This window comes from Salvia miltiorrhiza, chromosome 1 (genome assembly GCF_028751815.1).
Source record: "Salvia miltiorrhiza cultivar Shanhuang (shh) chromosome 1, IMPLAD_Smil_shh, whole genome shotgun sequence".
Taxonomy (NCBI): Eukaryota; Viridiplantae; Streptophyta; class Magnoliopsida; order Lamiales; family Lamiaceae; genus Salvia; species Salvia miltiorrhiza.
Window position 1 is genome coordinate 13,026,137 of NC_080387.1, and position 22,745 is coordinate 13,048,881.

General features: G+C 37.7%; 2 protein-coding genes and 1 long non-coding RNA gene across 3 annotated transcripts; all 3 read left to right on the plus strand.

Moving 5' to 3' along the window:
* The first annotated feature begins 4,782 nt into the window (after window positions 1–4,782).
* LOC131022056 (uncharacterized) lies at window positions 4,783–9,277 on the plus strand. The gene is made up of 6 exons (XM_057951474.1): window positions 4,783–4,915; window positions 5,015–5,072; window positions 5,722–8,302; window positions 8,379–8,478; window positions 8,561–8,802; window positions 9,124–9,277. The coding sequence occupies exons 3-6, from the start codon at window positions 5,733–5,735 to the stop codon at window positions 9,275–9,277; spliced, it is 3,066 nt and encodes a 1,021-aa protein (XP_057807457.1). The 5' UTR covers window positions 4,783–4,915; window positions 5,015–5,072; window positions 5,722–5,732.
* On the plus strand, window positions 8,090–11,048 carry LOC131006633 (uncharacterized). Its single transcript, XM_057933803.1, has 8 exons — window positions 8,090–8,302; window positions 8,379–8,478; window positions 8,561–9,278; window positions 9,446–9,680; window positions 9,755–9,884; window positions 9,966–10,289; window positions 10,385–10,493; window positions 10,582–11,048. Exons 4-7 carry the CDS (start codon window positions 9,451–9,453, stop codon window positions 10,418–10,420), a joined length of 720 nt encoding a protein of 239 aa, XP_057789786.1. The 5' UTR covers window positions 8,090–8,302; window positions 8,379–8,478; window positions 8,561–9,278; window positions 9,446–9,450; the 3' UTR covers window positions 10,421–10,493; window positions 10,582–11,048.
* An 8,050-nt stretch (window positions 11,049–19,098) lies between these two features.
* LOC131006634 (uncharacterized) lies at window positions 19,099–22,160 on the plus strand. The gene is made up of 3 exons (XR_009095657.1): window positions 19,099–19,168; window positions 21,243–21,307; window positions 21,903–22,160. It is a non-coding gene; the product is annotated as an uncharacterized LOC131006634 (long non-coding RNA).
* The last annotated feature ends 585 nt before the right edge of the window (window positions 22,161–22,745 follow it).

The following is a 22,745-nucleotide window of genomic DNA, read 5'->3' on the forward strand; positions in this document are numbered from 1 at the left end:
ATATTATGCTAGGAAAAATTTCCATAAACCCGACATCATTCGATTTCTCGGTAAAAATAAACCGCACTTGCTTTGGAAACTTAATCAAAATTCCAAGTGCTAAAGTCCTCAAATAAAAATCGTAATAACTCGCTCATAAAGACACACGTAACAAAAATCACATAGTCAATCAGTCACGTAAGTTCACATAGCATTGCATCAAAGCAACCGGCAAACACAGACAACCTAGACATCTCTTTGACCGACTCTTTTCATCAAGGTTCTCACTCTTTCTTTCTCGACTCTAATTCTAACTCATTATTCCTATTTTCTTAATAGGACAGTCAATCTCTCTGACATCTCAGTATCCGGTAACTCTATTCCCGGTAGTCGGGAATAAAAATAAAATCTCAGCTCAATTCAATAAGCATCTCTATCTCAACTCATTTCTCAAATCTCTTCACTCTAACTCTATCATCGGTTTGTCCACTCATATCTCTATTTAAAGACAATCTGTCTTATCTGTTTATAAAAAAAAGGTCTCGTATTTCGACATCTCAATACTGTCATTAGTGTTAAGACACTATTTCTTAATAAGGAAAAGTACGGGGTGCTACAAGCCCGGTTAATTTGACACAGCTACCGAATTACGATTAATTCTTACGAGATTACTAAGTGAATGAGCCGACTTAGCTATTTTCTTTTAATCGATTAAATAGAGCGAGATCTCTTTAATTTATCAAGTAGGTTGGAACACCACCCTAAGATGAGCGGATTGATTATAGTTATCATTCGACTTCATGAAGTGAGACTTAGTTAGTTTATTTAATCCGATGCCCAGGATTTATAATAGAAATTCTTCGATTATTACTCCAGAATAATAAATCATGCATAAGAGAGTCATGCATATTTAATTTCGCATTCTCATTATTTGAGAATTTTGCTCGAGTAAATATCTTATTTAAATTTCTCGCAATAAAGGTCAAGCACGAAAGCAATAACTAGACAAGAGCTACCGCACCACAGCAAGCGTTGCCAGCAGGTGGGTTTATATATATATATATATATATATATATATATATATATATATATATAGGGTCACGCTCCAGTGAGACCCCCTATTTTTCGTGCAACATGAGTACAATGAATAATACATATAATACTAATGAACAAAACGTATATCTAATGAACAAGATGTATATACTGATGAAAAATAAAATTTTAAAAATTCGTAATGAATAAGATATATATACTGATGAACAGGGCCGTATATACTGATGAACAATGCAGTATATACTGATGAATAACAAAATTTAAAATATTCTGCTCCCTCCAGGATTCGAACCCTGCGAAAAAGAAATCACCCTCCAGATACAATATCAGTCATAGGATTGATAAAATAAACGCACCAGATCGTGCCCTATATCTCACTAAAATTAGGGGGTCTCATTGGAGCGCCCCCCTATATATATATATATATATATCAAATGATTTAAATGTTACATTTGAGCAAGTTATTCGTTACAAAATCTTTGAACTGAGGATTATTTCAACTATTGTCTGCCATAAATGTTTCAGTTTTAGTATGATATCTATTTGCAATTTATAATCGAATTCAGGGCCTGGGCAGTTGATAGCTATCCTGCAAGGACTAGTGTACACTAGTGGCCGTGAGTCATCTAGCGGGTTGGCCGGTCAAGTGTCCGTGAGAGGTGGCCACCTCACCGACACATAGCTTCAGATATAATAGATTACAAGAGAACTTAGTCTGCGCAAACGAACTTTAAGAATCACAAATGATTTCAGTAGGCTTGGGCTCCCTTAACGAAAAATCCCTTGTTGTACTGTTTATGATGGCATGACAATTCACAGTTTTATTTAGCATGTATTTTTATACTTAGGCATACATACCCACTGAGTACTTTTGTACTCAGCCCTACATATATTTCTAAATGTATTTCTAATTGTGCAGGTTGAGCAGCTGCCGGTGGTGATGAAGTGACGAGCGGAACCCTTTTGTCTTATGTATTAATGAACTCTGGGAATACATGTCTTCATACATATAATCAGAACCCTTATTCCGCTGCGTGCTCAGAAGTCTTATGTTATTTTGGTTAAGTCGGATTTATCCGAACTTACTACTTTATTCGAGTCTATATGATGAAACCTCCGTTATATTATAAATGTTCCTTTTGTTAACAACGATTAAATACGATCATTCCTTATTTATTTACACGGCCCCTTTCTATCCCCGCTTCTAATCTCCCTCCCTCAGTCACGATTTCTCCGGCTTAATTATCCTTAATTAGGTCCGGTCGTGACAACCATTCTGCAACACTACATAAGAGAGAGTATAATGACACTAATATGGCCATAAGTACCATTCATGCAGCACCCTAAATGGAGTCTAAACCCTAAATGAATAATCTAAATCCTAAATAAGGAATCTAAACTCTAAATGATAATCTAAACCCTAAATGGATAATCTAAACCCTACGGGAAAGTGTTCAAAATAGTCATATAATTGTACTCATCTATATAAGACAAAACAGTGTATCAGCACAAGTATATGACACTAATGACACTAATATGATCACTAGTACCATTCGTGCATGGCAGTATTGACACTTAATAGTGCCAAGTGTAGCAATTGACTTAGATTTTTTTTTTGGCACATATGATACTAATAATGCCATATGTGCCTAACCCGCGCGCAAACCCGAATCCGGTTCGCCCTATAATTAAGGGCAAAACAATTCTAAGACGTAAAAAATGGCCAGATTTTGTGTTTTTTCAATTAGTGGCCAAATATTGTGTTTCCTTCCTCAAAATTAATGATCATGCCAGTATATTGTTTCATAATATTATACAGTCATAGAATGAATTCTAGAACGAAAATACATTAATTGTAATTTCATTTGAATCTACGAAAACTACACATAATATTGTAGCATAAAAATAGCTTGCATGGGTGAAACTTAAGTGCTTACTTATACCATAGTACACGCTAAAAAAACTCGAAAACTGAAGTATACATGTACAGTTGAAAAATATATGTACATATGAACTCAACGAGTAAGAAATTAAATTCCTATTTCTTAGATACTACTGTTTGGAGGTGGAAAATGCTTCCAAACATTTATAGCAGTCAATAATTTGTACTACTATTTATAAGTAATTTCATTGTAAAATTATTGCTCTTCACAAATAAAAATGTGAACCAAATTTGAGTTGTACTTACATAAATGACAAGTACAAAAGTTTGTAGCAAAACCAAGAATAGAGCTGCAGCTGCAGAACCATTATGGTGTATTACTTTTTCGAAGCATAAACTGAATGCTCCGCTCCGCAAACAAATAAAAGAAACGAATAAATAAATATGATCTACAAAATAAAAAGTAGATTTCACTCTCAGTTCAACACACACACAAACTTACAGGAGATCCAACAGTTCATTCATATATATGCATGCAAGAAAACATCATATATGGTTGTTTAGATAGGCAAGAAAATTTGCTTCTTCATTAATTTGGGACCTTGATTCCAATGTCTGTATGCATATATATGTTTCCATATATGAGCACTCTATATTAATAGGGTTTGCAAGCCAGAAACTTAATTACTATATATTTTTTGCTGCACAACTGTTGGGAATATCTCCATTTTGAGGTTTTTTGGGTTTTCATGCTGGTTGATAATTGATAGAAGAAAACATATGTAACACATAAAAGATTGACAAAGTCGAAAATAAAAGAAAACTTTCCAATTTACTTGTGAGTATAGATCCGGTTGCAGAGAGGTGAGAAAGCAAGAAGAAGCCGTGAAACTCAGGATGGATAGCGCCGCGCCACCACCTAACTCGTCAAGTCGAGTCGAGTCGAGCGGAGTATAGCACAGTGTAGCGGCGCTATCCCTCCTGAGCTTTACAGATCCTTCATATACTAATGATAAAATATGTGTAGTGATTTTGTGTACATGATTTGAATTGAATGTGAATAAGAGAAATATATAAGAGGTGGGGGTGGGGGTGGGGGAAGGGGGTGTCCTCGACAAGAAAAGGGGGCGAGGGCCGAGTAAAATGTGAAATGGGATAATAAAGGGGCATTTGGTAGTGTACGGACATATGTTGGAATAATGTGTGCGAAAATTATGTGTGTTATTTTGTTTACGTTTTCAGCTCTTTATAATTAGTTTTAGGGCTGCCGACTGTAGCTTTGTCTATGCTTTTGCATATACATATTCCTACTTTCTAAACTATTCCAACTTCAATAACGTTTTTTTGTCAATATTGTTGAATTCCAACGAATTTTCAGGTGACATTTCATATGCTAGCTGGACTTTTTCAAAATAAATATTAATTTTATTTTGTATACGATAATTGTAAGTTAGTTTTTAATTTGTCTACTATGCTGCCTTCTGTATGTGTTCCACATGTCATACACTACAAAAAAGCGCCGATTTACCGGCAGGATTTACCGGCGGCAGTCTCGCCGCCGGCGATCACCGGCGGCTTTCCGACGGCAATGCTGCCGACCCGTATTTTTTGAATATATGGCGATGATACCGGCGGCAAAGTACCGCCGGTGATCACCGGCGGCAACGCGGCCGGTAAATATTAAGGCCGCCGGGAATTTTATTTTTTAATTTTTTTTTATTATATTTAGCAGATAGCGGCGGCATCTGCCGCCGGTGATTAGCGGCGGTAATTTGCCGCCGGTAAAAATAGTGCGGGTCGGGCTTTAGCGGCGGTAATGGGCCGCCGCTAATTTTAAAGCCCAAAATCGTGCCCTAACCCTCTCTCCTCCAGAACAGATCCCTCCCCCCTCTCGCGCCTCCAGCCCCCCTGCCCCCCCCCCCCCCACCCTGCCCTGCCGCTGCCCTGCCCTCCTGCCGCCGCCTGTCGCCGTCGCCGGTCGCCGCCGTCGCCTCCGTCAAGGTAAGCCCCTCCTTTCCTTCTCTCTCTCTGTCTCTCTCTCTCTCTCTCTCTCTCTCTCACCCTCTCATCCTCTCTTCATCTTTCTCCTCCTAATTGCAGGCCAATCCTGCCGTCTCACCGCTCCTGCCACCGCACGGTTCCGCCGTCAACTCCTACGGTACACTTTCGTTTTTAATAGACTTTTATTTATTTGTTTATTTATTTATTATTTATTTGTTTGATTAAAATTAACATAATTCTAATTACTTTATAGGATGTTTAAAGTATGATAAATTGAAATTAATTTGGTAATTAGATACTTTATAGGATGTTTAAAGTATGATTAATTGAAATTAATTTGGTAATTAGATTAATTATGAATTGATTTAACTGTAGTTACTTTATAGGATGTTTAAAGTATGATTAATTGAAATTAATTTGTTAATTAGATTAATTTTAAATTGATTTTCTGTTTTGGATGAAATGATATGTTATTATATATTGTGGGATAGATTTAATCAATTTCTTAAGGATCTTCTCCCTTTGGGATAGAAATTGATTATTTCTTAAGGATCTTCTCCCAACAAATGATTGTGTTTGCTTTTATTACTTTATTTTTTTTATTGTTTTATATGTTATTTTATTATTGTTTCGACATTGGGGGGCCGGGTAGACCTAGTATAGGTTTAGTAAATTAGGACCACTATGGTCACTATAGTTGCTGGTAGAGTCGAGCACTTGGTAGTTAGGATAGTGGGGTTATGCTGTCGAAATTTTCTTAGATTCAAGTAATTTATTGTATTTGATTTATTTTTATTCTCAATTAGAATTTGCAAGAATGAGTGATAATCGATCGTGGATGTACGCGAGATACAATGATCGTGCTGCATTTGAAACGGGACTTGAGAGTTTCCTCGAGTTTGCGATAAATCAAACAGCGTATACAGATGGAATTGGTAACATTAGGTGCCCGTGTAGGAAGTGTAAGAATAAAGTCTTTGCATCTGTACCTACAGTCAGAGAACATGTTACTAGGCGTGGATTTGTCCACAATTACACGAACTGGTGTTATCAAGGGGAAGCACCAGTGTATATGCCAGCAGAACATACTATAATGGATGAGGATGATGGGTCATACAGTAATTACCAAAGGATGGTGCATGATCATGCTGGACCTAGTAATTATCAAGATCCTCCAAATCTTGAGGAGCCGCCTAATCCTGACGCTCAACAAATTTATGACATGTTGAACGCAGCCGATAGTCCTCTATACCCAGACTGTGATACTTACTCACAGTTATCCTGGATGACACAGATGATGAGCATAAAGGTTGAAAATCACATGTCAGAGAGATGTTTTAATCAGATATCTGAGATGGTTCAAAAGGCTTTACCGAAGGATAACAACTGCCCTGACAGCTTTTACAGTACGAAGAGAAATCTGCGCGGGTTGGGTTTGCCAGTAGAGAAGATTGATTGTTGCGTTAATAACTGCATGTTGTATTGGGGGGACGACAGTGAGCTAGAGAGTTGTAATTTTTGTGGTGCATCACGATATAAGGAGAACTTGCGTGCATCTGGAAGCCGCCGAAAGAAACGTGTGGCCGCCAAACAGATGCACTATTTTCCTTTGACGCCCCGACTGCAAAGGTTGTTTGCATCTGCGGCAACAGCCGAAAATATGCGATGGCATGCGACTTCAATAGAAGATGGGATCATGCGCCACCCAGCAGACTCTCCGGCATGGAAACACTTGAATTCAGTATATCCTGGATTCACCGAGGAGATAAGAAATGTGAGATTAGGCCTTTCTACAGATGGTTTTGCCCCATTTGCACAATCAGGGCGTCAATATTCTTCTTGGCCGGTCATTGTCACACCGTATAACTTGCCTCCGTGGTTGTGCATGAAAGAACAATTCATGTTCCTCACTGTCCTCGTGCCTGGGCCATCTAACCCAAAGATGAAGTTGGATGTTTTCTTACAGCCACTGATACATGAGTTGAAATATTTGTGGGAGGTTGGTGTGAACACTTATGACATATCGTTGCAGCAAAATTTTCAGATGCGGGCAGCTCTAATATGGACTATTAGTGATTTTCCAGCGTACGCTATGTTGTCTGGGTGGGGTACAGCTGGGAAATTGGCATGTCCACACTGTATGGAGAATACAGACGCATTTACACTAACGAAGAGTGGTAAACAATCGTGGTTTGACAATCATCGGAAGTTCTTACCTCGTGACCATGTGTTTAGGAGAAATAAGACTTCATTCTTGAAGAATAAGACATGCAATGTGGGTCCACCAGAACACAGATCCGGAATAGAAATCTTGAATCAAATTGAGGGGTTGGGCTTCGTGAAGGTTACCGAAGACTTCGATAACAAGAACGCTCAACTTGCAAAATATGAACATGTTGGGTGGAAGAAGAAAAGCATATTTTGGGATCTTCCCTATTGGAAGGACCTTTTGATTCGACATAATCTGGATGTCATGCACATTGAAAAAAATGTGTTTGATAATGTGTTTAATACCGTCCTCAATGTGAAGGGGAAGACAAAAGATACCGAAAAGTCGAGAGAAGAATTGAACATCTTCTGTCGACGGCCTGAATTGAAGAAAGTGGATGGATCCCGACTGTATCCAAAAGCATGTTATACGCTTGAAAGGGATGAAAAGAAAATCTTACTTCAATGGATCAAGAGTCTTAAGTTTCCCGATGGGTACATGTCAAATATTAGCAGATGCGTTGATTTGAACGCTCTGAAGATGCATAACATGAAAAGCCACGACTGTCACGTGTTCATGCAATTACTACTACCTGTAGCCTTTAAAGAACTTCTTCCTAAGAATGTTTGGGAGGCAATTACAGAGTTAAGTTGTTTCTTTAGAGAATTAACAGCCCGCAATATCTCAATACATGATATGGGAATACTCAATGAGAAGATATCAGTTACTCTATGCAAACTTGAGCGTATCTTCCCCCCGAGTTTCTTTGATTCAATGGAGCACCTACCAGTTCATTTGGCAGATGAAGCACGATTGGCTGGTCCAGTGCAGTATCGGTGGATGTATCCTTTTGAACGATATTTGAGGACATTGAAAAATCATATCAGAAACAAAGCTCAGGTTGAAGCATCCATCAGCAATGCATATATACTAGAGGAAATGTCTACCTTCTCTTCATATTACTTTGAGGATCATGTGACTACAAAGTGGAGAAATTTGCCTCGCAATATTGAAGAGTCTGTTGAAGACAGTGATGATCCTAATCAACTCTTAATCTTCAAACCAGTTGGACGTCCGATTGGGCGAATGACAAAGAGATACATGGATCCTAAAGAATACATGGCTGCGCATATGTATATTTTGAGCAATTGTGCGGAGGTTGCAAACACATATATCAAGTGAGTATTGTTGCCTCAATTTATGTATATCAATTCTCGACGTACGTAACTTATAACTTTTTTCGTTATATCTTAGGATCTTCGAGGACGAAATGCGCTACGTAAATCCTTCACTAACCGAAGCCGAGTTAGAGAGTGCTTTCGACAAGGATTTTATGTTGTGGTTTGGCCATTATGTAAGATGTGATAAATTTATGTTCAATATACATTTACTTGACTAAAAATGGGGTTGCAAACCTAAAAGATTGTATGGAACAGGTGATTCGCCCTTCTAACAATGATTTGAACCCGTATATCAAGTCGCTTGCAGCCGGGCCTTTAACTGAGATTGAGACATACTCGGGGTATTTTGTGAATGGCTATAGATTTCACACGACTGATCTTGATGGAGAGCGCGCAACTGTGAACAGTGGCGTGTGCATAAAAGGCTCGGTCTATGGTAGAGATGTGCAAGACTTTTATGGGCGTCTACAAGAGGTGTGTGTGCTGGAGTATGGGGGGTATCCAATTAAGAAGACAGTCTTGTTCAAATGTGAATGGTTTGACTTGTCTGCTCGGGGAACTTCTATTGATACATACTTCAAGTTGGTATCAGTGAACCAGACAAGAAAATATCAGAAGTATGATCCATTTGTTTTAGCGAGTCAGGCGGTTCAAGTGTTTTACTGTCCCTATCCCAGTACGAACCAAGCAAAGAAAAACTGGTTGTCAGCATGCAAAGTCAACGCAAGATCAAAGGTTGAAGTCTCCACTGCCGCATCTAACTCAACATTAGATCAACCGTTTCAAGAAGAGGTTGTTACTATTACATCTACCAACAGTACTGTGGACATTGACCCACCAATTCTTGTTCATCCCCTCGGTGGAATCGTTGACATTGAAGATGACGATGACCCAGAAGACGACGACCAATCGTTGACATCTGATGACGCCAGTAATGATGACGACGCCAGTAATGATGATGACAGTAGTTGAGGTTATTTGGCAATGTATTTGTTTATACTTGTTATTCATGTGTGATTAGAAACTTCCTGCAATTTACAGACTGTCTATACTTATCTTAATCAATTTCTGTGACATGAGTGTTATTTTGATCACTGTATACAGGTTGTGTCTATACTTATTTGAATCTATTTGAAATAGGTACCATGTCTCATCGTAGAGGATTGTTGGGGTTTGGTAGTCGATCTTCTAGGCCTGAGGCACAGTCCTCCTCAGGCTCTGGGCCGTATATTTCCGCTACTCCAGAGTCTGGTTCCCCTCCACAGAGCGCTGCTGCATCTGGGTCTAGAAGGCCCAAAGGCAAATCAGTGGCGCAGATTAGGGCTGAGTGTGTTAGGCGCGACGGGAGGATCCTCTTTCAGAGGAATACTGTTGGGTGAGTATTTTTATTTAAATCATTATTTGTCTATATCAAGTAATTCTTTAAATTATTTTGATATATTGGTACAGTAAGTTGATCGAGCCCCCGGGGATCTCCACCTGCTGCACGAACTCGTTTAAGAGGATTCCGAACCCAGGCGGGTACACGTGGAAGTTAACTCCGCCAACGGTGCAGGAGTTGTATTTTGAGGAATTCAAGGTAAATGAATTTCTACTATATATAAATTTAGCATTATATATTGTTAAAATGTTATATTAATTTCACCAATATATTCAACAGAAAGAGTTTACTTGGGACCCTGAGGATGAGGCTGATGTGAAAAAAATGTGGTTAGAAAAGGCCCGCAAAAGGTACAGTGACAACATGAGCGAGTATAAGAGACTGCTCAAGCAGAAGACCGAGGCAGGGGAGACGATGGAGACACCGCTGGGCATGTCCGACACCTTTTGGACGGGACTCAAGGCATACTGGGATCAAGATGAGGTTAAGGCCGTTTCTAGGCGCGCACGTGAGAACCGATACTCTGAGCCAGATGGAGTTGGTACAGGGATCAGTCGGCACGTTGGAGGGTCTCAGTCGAGTCGTATTCTGCAGCAGAGTCTGGTTAGTAATTATCGATTAAGTATTTATCTAATAAATATAAATATATATATATATATATATATTACCTTATTTTTCTTATATAAATGCATGAACAGCTCGTGGATGGTGAAGTCCCCCCCAACTGCATCTAACTACAGCACTTTCCTCCGCCTACACATGTACGCAGATGGAACTTTTGTGTCAGAAAAGGATGCCAACCTTGATGTAAATGTTTAAGTTTGAACAAATATTAGTAATACATAGTAAAATGTATTTATTTTATAATAATTGTGTATTGTTATGTATGAATTAGGCGGAGATTCATCGTGTTGCTGCTGAGACAGGACGAGAGGACCGACTCGATGAGGTCTACTTGGAGCTCGTACGTCCCGGTAGGTCACGACTGTACGGCACTGGAAGTGCTGGTGTGAGCCAGTTCAGTAGGGGGTCTACCAACAGTACATGCTCTTCCCAGATGTCTCAGCGGATGTATGATACTCGGATCTCCACACTGGAGGAGCGTCTCCAAAAGGCTGAGGAGGATAGGGCGGCCCAGGAAGCAGCACGTGAGGCCGAACAAGCAGCACGTGAGGCCCTTGAGCAACGGATGAGTCAGTTAGAGGAGATACTGAGGCGGTCGGGTCAGCTACCTTGAGCATGATCACTTCTATGTATCTATATCATGTTGAACTTTTTTTTTATGTTATGTTTCTGAATAAACACAATTACACTTGAACTTTGTTTAACATTTGTGTTTTGTTGAACAATTTAATTGTTTTATGTTTTCAAATCGTTCTATTTATTGTGAGTGAATTCAAGGTATGCAAATGAATTCAAAATATATTATAATTACAAAATGAAAATACTTATATTCTATAACGTAGATTGATAAAAAAAAATTAATAACATATTGATTAATAAATAGATATATTGTTTCGACATAAAAATAAAGACATATATGCAAATGAATTCAAAAATACATTAAAACTATCAAATTAAAATACTTATGATTAATAAACTATATTGATAAAAATAATTTTAAAAAAATTTTAAAAAAAATTAAAAAAAAAATTAAAAAAATTAAAAAAAATTAAAAAAAAAATTAAAAAATAAATATTTATTTGTCATAAAAATACGGGCGGCACGAGACTGGTCCGTAATTAACATTACTTGGATATAATCTCCTCATATTCAAATGTTATGAATATATGATATATATTGTATATTGAAATAGCCTTTAAATGATTTAATAGGCAATAGATATATCAATTATACGAGTGTTCTCTACTGGGGACAATTCAAAAGGAACTTCAAGGTTAAGCGTGCTTGACTTAGAGCACAACTAAGATGGGTGACCCACTGGGAAGTTCGCCTAAGGTTTGAAATATTGTATAAATACGAAAATAAAATAAATAAAATAAATAAAATAAATAAAATAAATAAAATAAATAAAATAAATAAAATAAATAATTTAAATAAATAAATAATTTAAATAATTAATTAATTACCGGCGGCAATATCCCGCCGGTAATTGGCGGCGGCAAGGGCCGCCGGTAATCCCCAAACATCGACGACCATCGGTGTAGTGGTGGTGATCACCGGCGGCAATGGTACCGCCGCTGATTACCGGCTGCATATAGCCGCCGCTGATTACCGGCGGCAAAGACCGCCGGTAAACATTCGGGAAATCACCTGAGCTTCCCGAGAAACTCCACCGGCGGTGCGGCCGCCGCCAATCTCCGGCGGCTGAGCTTCGCCGCCGGGATTCACATCTCCGACGAGATATATACCGGCGGCAACCTGCCGCCGGTAATGCCGCCGGTAATTGAATCGCCGGCGGCCGTCCCTTTTTTACCGACGGGAAATGCCGCCGGTAATCACTTTTTTTTTTGTAGTGATACTTGTGCGTGCGCGTGTGCTCATGTACAATTTTTTTTCTAGAAGAATTAAAACTGATTTTAAAATAAGTCAGTGCAAAAAATTATTGTACACTAAACTATAACGAATTACTTACCTTTCACTTTCGAAACTACAGTAAAAAATGACATTTATTTGCAACAAATATCGTACAGAATTCGTTACTAAAATTACCGATGGGACGACTTTTGTGTTTGTCACAACGAATAAAATCTGTTATTGTACGCGCAATTAAGATTAGAGTAGTATCAGGTTATGTCTCGTCATGTTATGACAAATGTTATTATTAGGTGTGTTAGAGATGTTAATTCAGCCCGAAATTCGTGGGCTGATTCGATTAATCCGTCAATTCAAGAGGGTTTATGACTTTATGGCTGAAAATATTCAACTCGATAAAAATTACAATTTGATTAGCCAGTAATCGAATAGCTCGGCACCCGATAAGATCGGCTCGAAATTAATCCGAATATAGAACTGACCCAAAAATAATGTATTTGCTTGATTATATGAAAATTTTCTCGTTATATCATTTTCAACTTCGTTACTTATGAAAATTAGTATATAATAAGATATTTTTTTCAAAAATTTGTGAAATGTGTTTTGATTCAATATTAGAAAGTTAATACTCATCATTTCACTTCTCTGTATTTTTAATCCAATACTTATCTTAAAATATTTAGTTGTAAAATTAAAAAATGATACGTATTAATAAATATATTGCATCTTTATACCTCTAAGACTTGCATATTAATTAGTACTCCCTCCGTCCCAGCTTTTTGTATCCACTTTTAGTAGTAAATACGACTAAAAGTGGATACAAAAAGTTGGGATGGAGGGAGTATTTTGTAAGTCGATGTTGAAATGTTACTTATTTATGTGTGTATTTATTTATTGAAATATAATATTATCAAGAGAATATGTTAGTTAATTTTTTAGCTCGATTAACCCGATGAGCTAGCCCGAAATCCGAACATTTAAGGTTAGGGTTGAAATTTTTTAACCCGCAACAATCTTCAACCCAATTAGCCCGCACCCGAATAACCCGTAACAGTAGATTGACTCGATTGACATCCCTAATTATGTGACAATAAATATCGATAATAATAAAATTTACTATTAATACATTTATTTAATTATTAAAAAAGTTATTATAATTGTATATTTTTGTCGTGACAGGTATATATATGTTCGTAGTGATAAGAAATGATTCACTTATATTATCATTTCTAAAAGCAATTTTTTTATTTTAGTGATATGATTTATCTCTATATCGTATAAATTCCTAATTTTTTTTCTTTTGAATGTCATTTTATTTAGTGCCTGAGTTTTTCCTTTCAAATATCATTTTTTTAGTGCCTTATATTATCTTTTCTAAAAGCAATTTTTTTTTATTTTAGTGATATGATTTACCTTTATACTATCGTATAAATCCCCCCCTTTTTTATCAAATGTGATTTTATTTAGTGCATGAGTTTTCCCTTTTAAATGTCATTTTGTTTTAGTGCCTAATTTTAATCTTGGTAAGAACTAGTACTCTCACCCGTGCGTTGCACGACGAACATTATTTTTAAATAATATTTTAAATGAAATAAATATAAGACATTGTATGCAAGTAAAGCAAATCAAATTATATTAAATGCCAAAAAAATACACATAATACTATATATTTTTGAAAAATTTCCCTATATACAACGTTTGTGGTAGCTGTATCATCATTTCTACCATCTTCGGAAAGTAAAATTTTAAGTCCTTGTCAACTTCGTACTCTCGATACTGCAACATACAATTGACCATGGGTGAAAACTGGTTTTGGCAAGAATAAACCAACATGAGAAAGCGATTGACCTTGACTTTTGTTGATTGTCATAGCATAAGAGACGATCAGTGGGAATTGTCGTCGCTTAAATTTAAAAGGCAATTTCGGATCAGCTGGACTCAGTGACATTCTTGGAATCAAAACTTTTTGACCTGTATTATCTCCTGTAAGAATTTGCGCTTCCAAAACATGATGACCAAGTCTTGTTATCATTAATCACGTGCCATTGCACAATCCATTTACATGGTCGATGTTTCTCAACAACATAACTGGCGTTCCCACCTTCAAATATAATTCATGATTTGGTACCCCCGAACATTTGATACTGTTTAAGAATTCTGGAGTATGAACTTGCTGCACCAAATCAGTGACTGAATCTGATCTAGAAGTTGAATTTGAGCTTCTATATAATTGTCCTTCAGTCTTGTTCAAAGAAATCATATATTGATTTACAGATTCAACAGCATTAAGAGTTGGAGCGAGTATTGCTCTTTCTTGTAGATAACCGATATATACATTATCAGCACAATATGATGGATAAATGGTATTAACAATGTGTTCAATCGGATCTCCTTACCATTTTATCAACAAATCTGGCGGAATATCAACGTTCAAATGACCATCATTTGCACTTCCAATTGTTCCATCGCATATACTCGCAATCCATTTAGAAAACTTTTCCAACTCTATAGCTTCAGCACTGGAACTCATATTTTGAAGCCTCATATTTTTTGTCAATCGTAAAACTTTACAATATCTCCAAAGATATGAAGAATTTATTGTTGCAAAAACAATATGTTGGGAACCCCATGGAATATCGTGTCTTGTTTTGATGATACCAAAATCCTTAGGTTTAATATGTAATAGACTAGAACAGTTTTGAACTCAAGTGTTAGAGTTCGTTTCTAGTTTAGTTTGCGGTTCTGAAGACTGAAGACTGAAGAACGGAGGACTGAAGACTGAAGACTGAAGTTACCAACTGAAGTATCAGTTGAAGAATCAGTTCAAAATTGATTACTTAATGCGTGCCCCGTGGACTCAACGGACTGATACTAAAGTCAAGTATCAGTTAAACATTCTTCCTCGGACTGATCTTCTAACGTTCAAAAGGAAGCCACGTACTCACATAGTACAGCCGCATTAAATGCAGAGATCTCAGGATCATCCCTCTCTGCAGAGGTCATTCCTATTTGGTGGCTACTTTATCAGAGACGTCGCATCTCCTGCTCATCAACATAGTCGTTTCCACCAAACAAGGAACCTCGAAGATTAAAGCCTCAGCCCAAATTCAAAAGGCTCTCCAACGGAAGAAATCTAGAAGACGTTCTCCGCCAACGGATCTATTCAAGATCTCTCCTATAAGTAGTGCTCGAGTCACTTCAATCTTCACCGATTCAACGACATAAGCTGAAGCTCTGCCAAAATTGCTACTCAGCCCAAAGCTTAACCTCTTCAAAGCTTGAATCGAAAAAGAGAATTTCAAAGCCAAAATAAGTCACTGCTGATAGGTCAAACTTGCTCCAAAGAACTTGTTCTTGGAAGTTTACTTGGCAAGTTTTCAAACCTTCTTTCGAGAGATAGAATCGAGTGTTTGAGTGGTAAAGGAGTTCAGGAAGGTACTCTGACTCCGTGAGATTCTAGTGCAAGGTCGTGCTAGGAGTGAGAAATCCAACGCGAGTGAAGTGTTGGTACTGAAGAGTGGAATCTTCAGTGGAATGGTTGTGTGCACCCGGCAAGCATACGGTTCAGTTTGCAGTGCACCAGTTAAGCACTTGCGGAGTGGATTGTTGGTCTGATCAACCGACCGTGGATGTAGGAAAGTGTTTTCCGAACCACGTAAAAGTCTCTGTGTTATTTACAGCTTTCAGTTTTACATTCTCAGTTGTGCTCTTAGTTTTGATAAACTGGATTCTGATTAACTGCAAAGAGAAACCTACGACTAACAACGTGCTCAACCGAGGCTATTACAAAACAAAGTTATTTCCACTGCGTATGATATCAGTCTAACTGATCTATCCTCTGATAGTCAGGAAGATTTATATCATCTCTGTTTTAGCAAACTCGACTGAAGCCTTTAGGTGCATCAGTTAAGTTCCAGTAACTTAATTGATAACTCCTTACTGAAGAGTCTTTCAGTATCAGTCGTCAACCCTGTTTGGTCAAACTCCTTTCAGTTAACAAGTGTCTTAGTTTGCTTGTAAAGTTTCGTTTTGATCTCTAGCTTGAGATCCCTCTGTTTTTAGAGGAAAGAAAAATAGCCCATAGGTGTATTCCTCCCCCCCCATACACCTATTCGAGACCCTTCCGGACCTAACAATTGGTATCAGAGTAGGTTGTTCGCAAGAACACTCTGTTTCTGATTAGGTTCTAATTGAACTAGATACTTTTTTCAAAGGTCTCGAAAAACTTTTCTCTTTCAAAAAGTGTTTGTAATTTGCTCTATCTGTTGTTACCTGTTTTTATGGAGACTAACCACAGCAGATTATCTTCTCTACCTATGTTTAGTATTGAAAAATATGACATATGGAAGTTTCGGCTTGAAAGCTTCATCACTGCTCAACATTGCTGAATGTGGGAAGTCATCACCAACGAACCAATCATCATCACTGAAATTGTCAAAAGGATTCCCGTTGATCCTGCTCGGGATCCATTCGATGACGTCCAGATCAAGCAGAAGGCAGACTTCACAACTGAAGAAAAGAAGCAAGATGATCTTGACAATCTCGCCAAAAGTATCATCTCCAGCACAGTACCAGACAAGCACGTCACCAAGATCATCAAGTGCAGAAGTGCAAAGGAGATGTGGGACATTCTTGAAAGAATGTGCGTAGGCTCCGAGGAAAGAGTGTGAGAACAAGCTATCCATAGCGTGCCAGAAGTTTGACTCATTCCTCATGCTCAAGAATGAATCTGTCGACGAGATGGAACTCAGATTCAATCAAATCCTAAATGAAGTTCAATACATCTCGAAGGACAAATACACCAACGAGAAATCAACTTAAAGATTCTTCGAGCACTACTTATAGGAGAGATCTTGAATAGATCCATTGGCGGAGACAGTCCTAGAGAACAGAACTTACCGAATCAGTCTCCAACTGTTTCGAGCACCGAATCTGCGGCAGACATTACTGAAGCTACACCTTCCTCCGAAGCTCAGACTGAAGCTATTGCAGATGGCATCAGTTAAGGGGGAACATCTCAGGCTCAAGCAGTCAAAGATCTACAAGCTCAACACACTCCAGCTCCAGAGGGAGATGAGGTCATCAGAACCTCTCCGACTGCTGAACCAATTTCATCTTCAACTCCATTGACCCCACGGACAAGTGAGCCTACACTTTGTCCCATCTATGAAGAGAATCAGCTTACTGGTACAAATACAGCAGATTGTGGTCAAGCTGAGGAAAAGTCATCAGAGAATGATGAGGATCCATCCACCATGGACGGATACATTAAAGTTGTCAATGATCCCTCTCCTCCCATACCAACTGTTCAAGATGCTCCTTCTGCTCCTCCGAGCATCGCCGAGGCCTCCACCTCATCCCGAGGAGCTCCCATTGCCGATCCGCGAGCTGAGGCTCCTCCTGCCGATTCAAAAATTCCGATAGAACATGTTGAACTCCCTCGACCAACCGGACATGTTCTATTTGATTATGATGAAGAAGCTGATGAGCACCTCACCGTCTGGAATAGTAGAAGACCGCTCAAAACTCAGTTTCTGATCCCTGAAGGTACAGCAGATCCAGTTCCTATTCTACTTGAGCATATCTCCAACCAACAGTATGAAATCGAGATGCTCAAGCATGAACTCAAACGACAAAAGATCTATGGTTCCAAGTTTCTGAAGAAGCTCCTCGCTGTTGAACAACAGACGAAAGATGATATGATTCATCATTCTAAATTGATCAATGATCTTCGGATTGACTTAAAGAAGGCTAAAATCGATCTTCTCGAGTTCAAGAAGGACATAAATGACCCTGCCAAAGGCCTTCCCAAAACCAGAAAAGATCATCACGAACTGCATTAGTATGTGCTGGAAGCAGAAATCAAGATCAAGCAACAATTTCAGGGGTTCCACACTCATCTGGACAAACTACAGCTTGAGTTCCTGCAGGATTTCATGACATCAACCGATGCCGAATTGCTTGTTGCAGAGAAGATGCGTCCTGTTCTTGGTCGCCTTGCCAAGGTTGACCATCAACTTCAACTTACCCGAGAATCCCCTGACTCTGCACTTCTTCAAAAGATGCTTGACGATCTCCAAGAGCTCAAAAGTCGACTTCCTCCTGTGATGCCAAAAAGGGAGAAGAGAATATCAAGAAGCGAGAATTGAGTTTCGATCTTCCTACATCTTTGAAAAAGGACTTTGCTAAGTCTAAAGATGTAATGCCCCGACTTTTTATTAAGGATTATAGACTTTTAATTATTGATTTAAGGATTTCTTATGGTAATTAGGGTTCAACATCCATTAATAAAATACGGACTTATGTGAATTTGATGATTACATACGTGATAATTTATTTTTATTTTTATTTCATCGGATGATGCACTCAAAATATATTTTGAGTCCATTAAGAGAATGATGGAGCTCAAAGATTTATTTTGAGTTTTCAAATCGAAAAAAAAAAATTTATGTATTTATTTATTTTTACCGAGAAATTTAGGAATGATGAGTTATAAAAATTTTCCATCAATATTTTTCTCAAATTATTTTCCTATGATGTATTTATAAATTGAGAGAGTGCACTAATGTTAGTGCTATTTATTCTAATTTTGATCACAAGAGTTTTATGCTCTAGCATTTTATTAATTGATGATTAGTCTTACATATTTTTTTTTCTTACACATGGGTTATTACTACACCACATTTTTATATTTACTTAATGTAACACCCCATTATCCTCCACTAATATTTTCTTTTCCCTACCACTAATCTTTTTCCCTACCATCACTAATATTTTCTTTTCCCTACCACTAATCTTTTTCCCTACCACTACTCCTACCTCTCCACCACACTACTCATTTTCCCCCACCACTACATTCTTTCTCCCACTCTCACAACTTTTCTCCCACCATTATCACACTCCATAGAAGCCTTTTAAGCCCCAAGAGAAGTAGCAAAGCAAGGGAGAGTGTGGGAACACTATAGAGTGAAGGTTGTGCTTCGAGGGTGAGTTTTTCTTTGCTTTTTCTCAACTGAAAATGCTTTATGGCCATGGATTTTTACACATTTGTGTGCTATATTATGTGAGGATATGTTTTATGATTTTGGATGATTATTTTGGTAGAGTTTATTGGGTGAAAAACCGTGCATGAGGTAAGGCAGCGAATCTGCCATAAGCACACTGCTCGGCAGTGTTTTGCAAGGCGATTCCAGCCATCCAAACGGTTTCCAAAAATTCCCATATTAATTGTGTATCATCTTTCATATGTTTTCTATACTTTGGTAAAATTTCAGAAGGTTTGGAACTCTTATGATTTATTTATGAATTTGTAAACATCACTGCCCATCTGGAATACATTTTTGGTAAACAATCTTTGGGAGGCCATAAGTAAAGTTTCAATCGGTGAAAAGCTTTGACACGTGAATATGTCACTCCAGACTCCCGTATCGTTCTTTTGACATCGGTCTCACCATTTTTGAGTAAGGGAAACAACCGGTATAAATTCTTGAAATCTAGTTCTTATTCCTTGTACCATCCAGTAGATTTTACAAACCTACAACTTTGAGGTGGCAAAGGCCGACTTAAATATTTAATTCTCAAGCCTATCTTTCTACTGAATATTCACTGACATGTTGGGAACTTACTAGTTCAGTTTTAGAATTTTTGGTGAAGCCTAAAGTGGTTTTTCCGATTTATGTTCCAAATCTGCCAAACTTGAACTCTTTTTGTGCACTGAACTTTAGACAGTCATATCTTCTAAACCATGAATGTTCTTGGAGTAAATCCAACTGTAGAGTGTTATGATCTCTCCCTAGTTTCCAGATTGACCCTTGGGGTTCCCAGTGGAGTTTTGTAAAGGGAGATATGAATTTTTAAAGAAAGCCCACTGACTTGGTTGTAATCTGGAAATCTGAAATTTTCAGATTTTTGCTTGTTAAATACCCATCTTTGAGAGGGCATATCTTGCTCGTTTGAATTGTTTTTCATTCGATTCAAATTGGAGAATGATCCTTGAAATGTCTAGTTTCCAGAATGTCTTTTGGAGCCTCATTTGGAGATCCGAGGCAGATTTGATGTCTGTTGCAAAACAACCTCTTAAGAGCTCAAGTTGTTGAATTATTTTCTATGTATCAAAGTTCATTTTAAAGGATGTTTCATGAAAGATTTAGTATATGTGCATAACGAGTTTGGGACTATTTATTTTAAATGAGGTCCGTTCTTTTATTTAAATTATGATGGACTTTTAATGAATATTTTTGGGATTAAACTCTTATTTCTTGATTTATATAAATTATTTTTTAAGGACTTATAAATATGAATTTCGTAGGCCTACTGACCTACTGTGATCGACGGTTTATCGATGTCTAATAGCTTTGAAAATTGTATAGCAAGTCCCTACATGAGTCTTGAGTACCCTGGTAAAATTTCAAGCCATTCCAACTTCGTTTGATACTTCTTTAAAATGCAAAACCTAAACTGCACATTACTACCGAGAATTTCAGAGAACAGAGGAAAGAGTCATTCATTTCAGTAGATTCCTGTGTGATCTAGATTTCCACATTTTTATGGTATTAACCTTATTGTGTTAGCTAGATATCCACCAAAGTTGAGCCCAGTTTGACAACGTTTACTATTTTTCAAAAATCCAAGTTTTCGATTGTTCAAAACTGCCGAACATGGTAGATTGTGGTAAAAACGTCATATCTCTCAAACCACTTGGAGTTTTCGACTCTACTTTTTTTTTTATATGAAACTAGACTCGAAGATCTTTCTTTCGGTATGAGTCTCGAGTCCAGGAGATGTCGGAGTCAGAACAGATTAAATTTTGAAGTTGAGTCAGTGTAAAAACAGAGCATGTTTTGATGATGTTTGATTGTGATTCTTATGTGCCTTATGTGTTTGTGTTGCCTATGTGTTTGAATGAGATTAGACGAGGTATGATTGATTTTTGACTGTCTTTAATGTAACGAATTATGGATGCTAGAACCCTAAAACATTAAAAGATACCCTAGGCACGTAGAATTAGACTTTGTCTTATGACAATTTCTTCACGAACTTATCGACTCTTCATCAATGAAGGTCCGGGCGACAGAAAGTGAAGCCGAAGAAGAAACGACTCCACGCCAGCTTTAAGAACAATTGAGGTGGGCATTACTTTTACTATACGTATATAGAGATCCCCTGCGTGTCGTAGGCCTCTTATACGAATATATGCATGAGATGATTTTAACTGTTAATTTCAGTTTATTATTATGCCCAAATGATAAATGACTCTTATGAAATGAAAATGAAATGTTCATGAAATGAAATGAAATGTTTATGAAATGATTGACTGCCAAAAATGTTTATGTTTTTATATGTATCCTATCTGTGTTGGTTCGCCAACTTTAAAGGAAATCCAATTGGGATCCTATGCTAGACAAAGGTCGCTAGCTAGGGTTAACGTGTACACTCATGGAGACCGCGAGTCGCTTGCGACCGGTCTTGGCGTCCGTGGTAAGGAGGCCTCCTTCCCAGCGCGTGACAGAAAGGACAGATATGGATCATATAGACTGAAAATGGGATGCGCATCCACCTTTATGAAAATGAATGAAATGTTTTAGTAAGCGCAGGTCATTCAAGAAAACCCCTGTGTGTTACTGTTGGCAGTTCAATTTATATATGTATGCATGTTGTATTTTCGGCTTATGTCACTGAGTATTTTTATACTCAGCCCTGCATGTATTTCTAAATGTGCAGGTTGAGCAGGCGATGGAATGGATCGGTGTTGAGCGGATTTCCCTTTTGATGTTTATGTAATGAAACCTTGAGTATGCATCTCCATATGCATAACTCACACGTTTTTTCGCTGCAAACACTCTGACTTATTTATCATTTCTACTTGAACTTATTACTACTTCATTTTAATTAACTTTCAGTTGGGGTCTAGTCGTTATGGCAGACTCATTTGTGAATTACCCAAGTGGTTATATATATATACCACTAGTTTGTTATTAATGTTGGTTACTTAGTAAATCCCCTTTAATTTCCGTTTCTTATTGTTCACCCCAAGTCATAACCCCGGTTAACCCGTCATTGGGATAGTGGGCTGTGACAGAGTGGTATCAGAGCAGTTCGTTTGCTCTGGCACTAGAAACCTTATTCTAAAAAGCCAAGTCTAGTTTGATTCACTAGACATACGTGGGTTAATACGACACCGCTCAACACTCCATTGCATCGTGCTCAATCAAGGAAAAAGGTAACTGCAGTTACAACGTTTTAAAGATGTTATTGTTCTAAACTGTTTCATGAAGATGTTTATGTAAAGAGCATGCTATGATGAAATGTTGAATGTTTTGCCTTTCATGGCATATCATTGCAGTTATGATGATATAATAAGAAGAATGATAGAGAATTGACACATGCTTTCCCCAGAAAACATAGATTGCTATAAGTTGCATGATCACGATCCTAAAAGAACATAGACTGCTGGATTAGTAGGATATCTCTACAATCTAGATTCTTGAAGTGATGATTTAGAAGAATGATAGAGAACTTAGAGCATTTCAGCTTCCACAAGAAAACAATGGTTCTTTTGAATTA

Coding starts and splice junctions, on each gene's coding strand:
- LOC131022056 (XM_057951474.1), top strand. CDS start 5,733: ATGAGTGATAATCGATCGTGGATGTACGCGAGATACAATGATCGTGCT. Junction 8,303..8,378: donor GTTGCAAACACATATATCAA/GTGAGTATTGTT, acceptor GTTATATCTTAG/GATCTTCGAGGACGAAATGC. Junction 8,479..8,560: donor TGTTGTGGTTTGGCCATTAT/GTAAGATGTGAT, acceptor TGTATGGAACAG/GTGATTCGCCCTTCTAACAA.
- LOC131006633 (XM_057933803.1), top strand. CDS start 9,451: ATGTCTCATCGTAGAGGATTGTTGGGGTTTGGTAGTCGATCTTCTAGG. Junction 9,681..9,754: donor TTTCAGAGGAATACTGTTGG/GTGAGTATTTTT, acceptor ATATTGGTACAG/TAAGTTGATCGAGCCCCCGG. Junction 10,290..10,384: donor GTATTCTGCAGCAGAGTCTG/GTTAGTAATTAT, acceptor ATGCATGAACAG/CTCGTGGATGGTGAAGTCCC.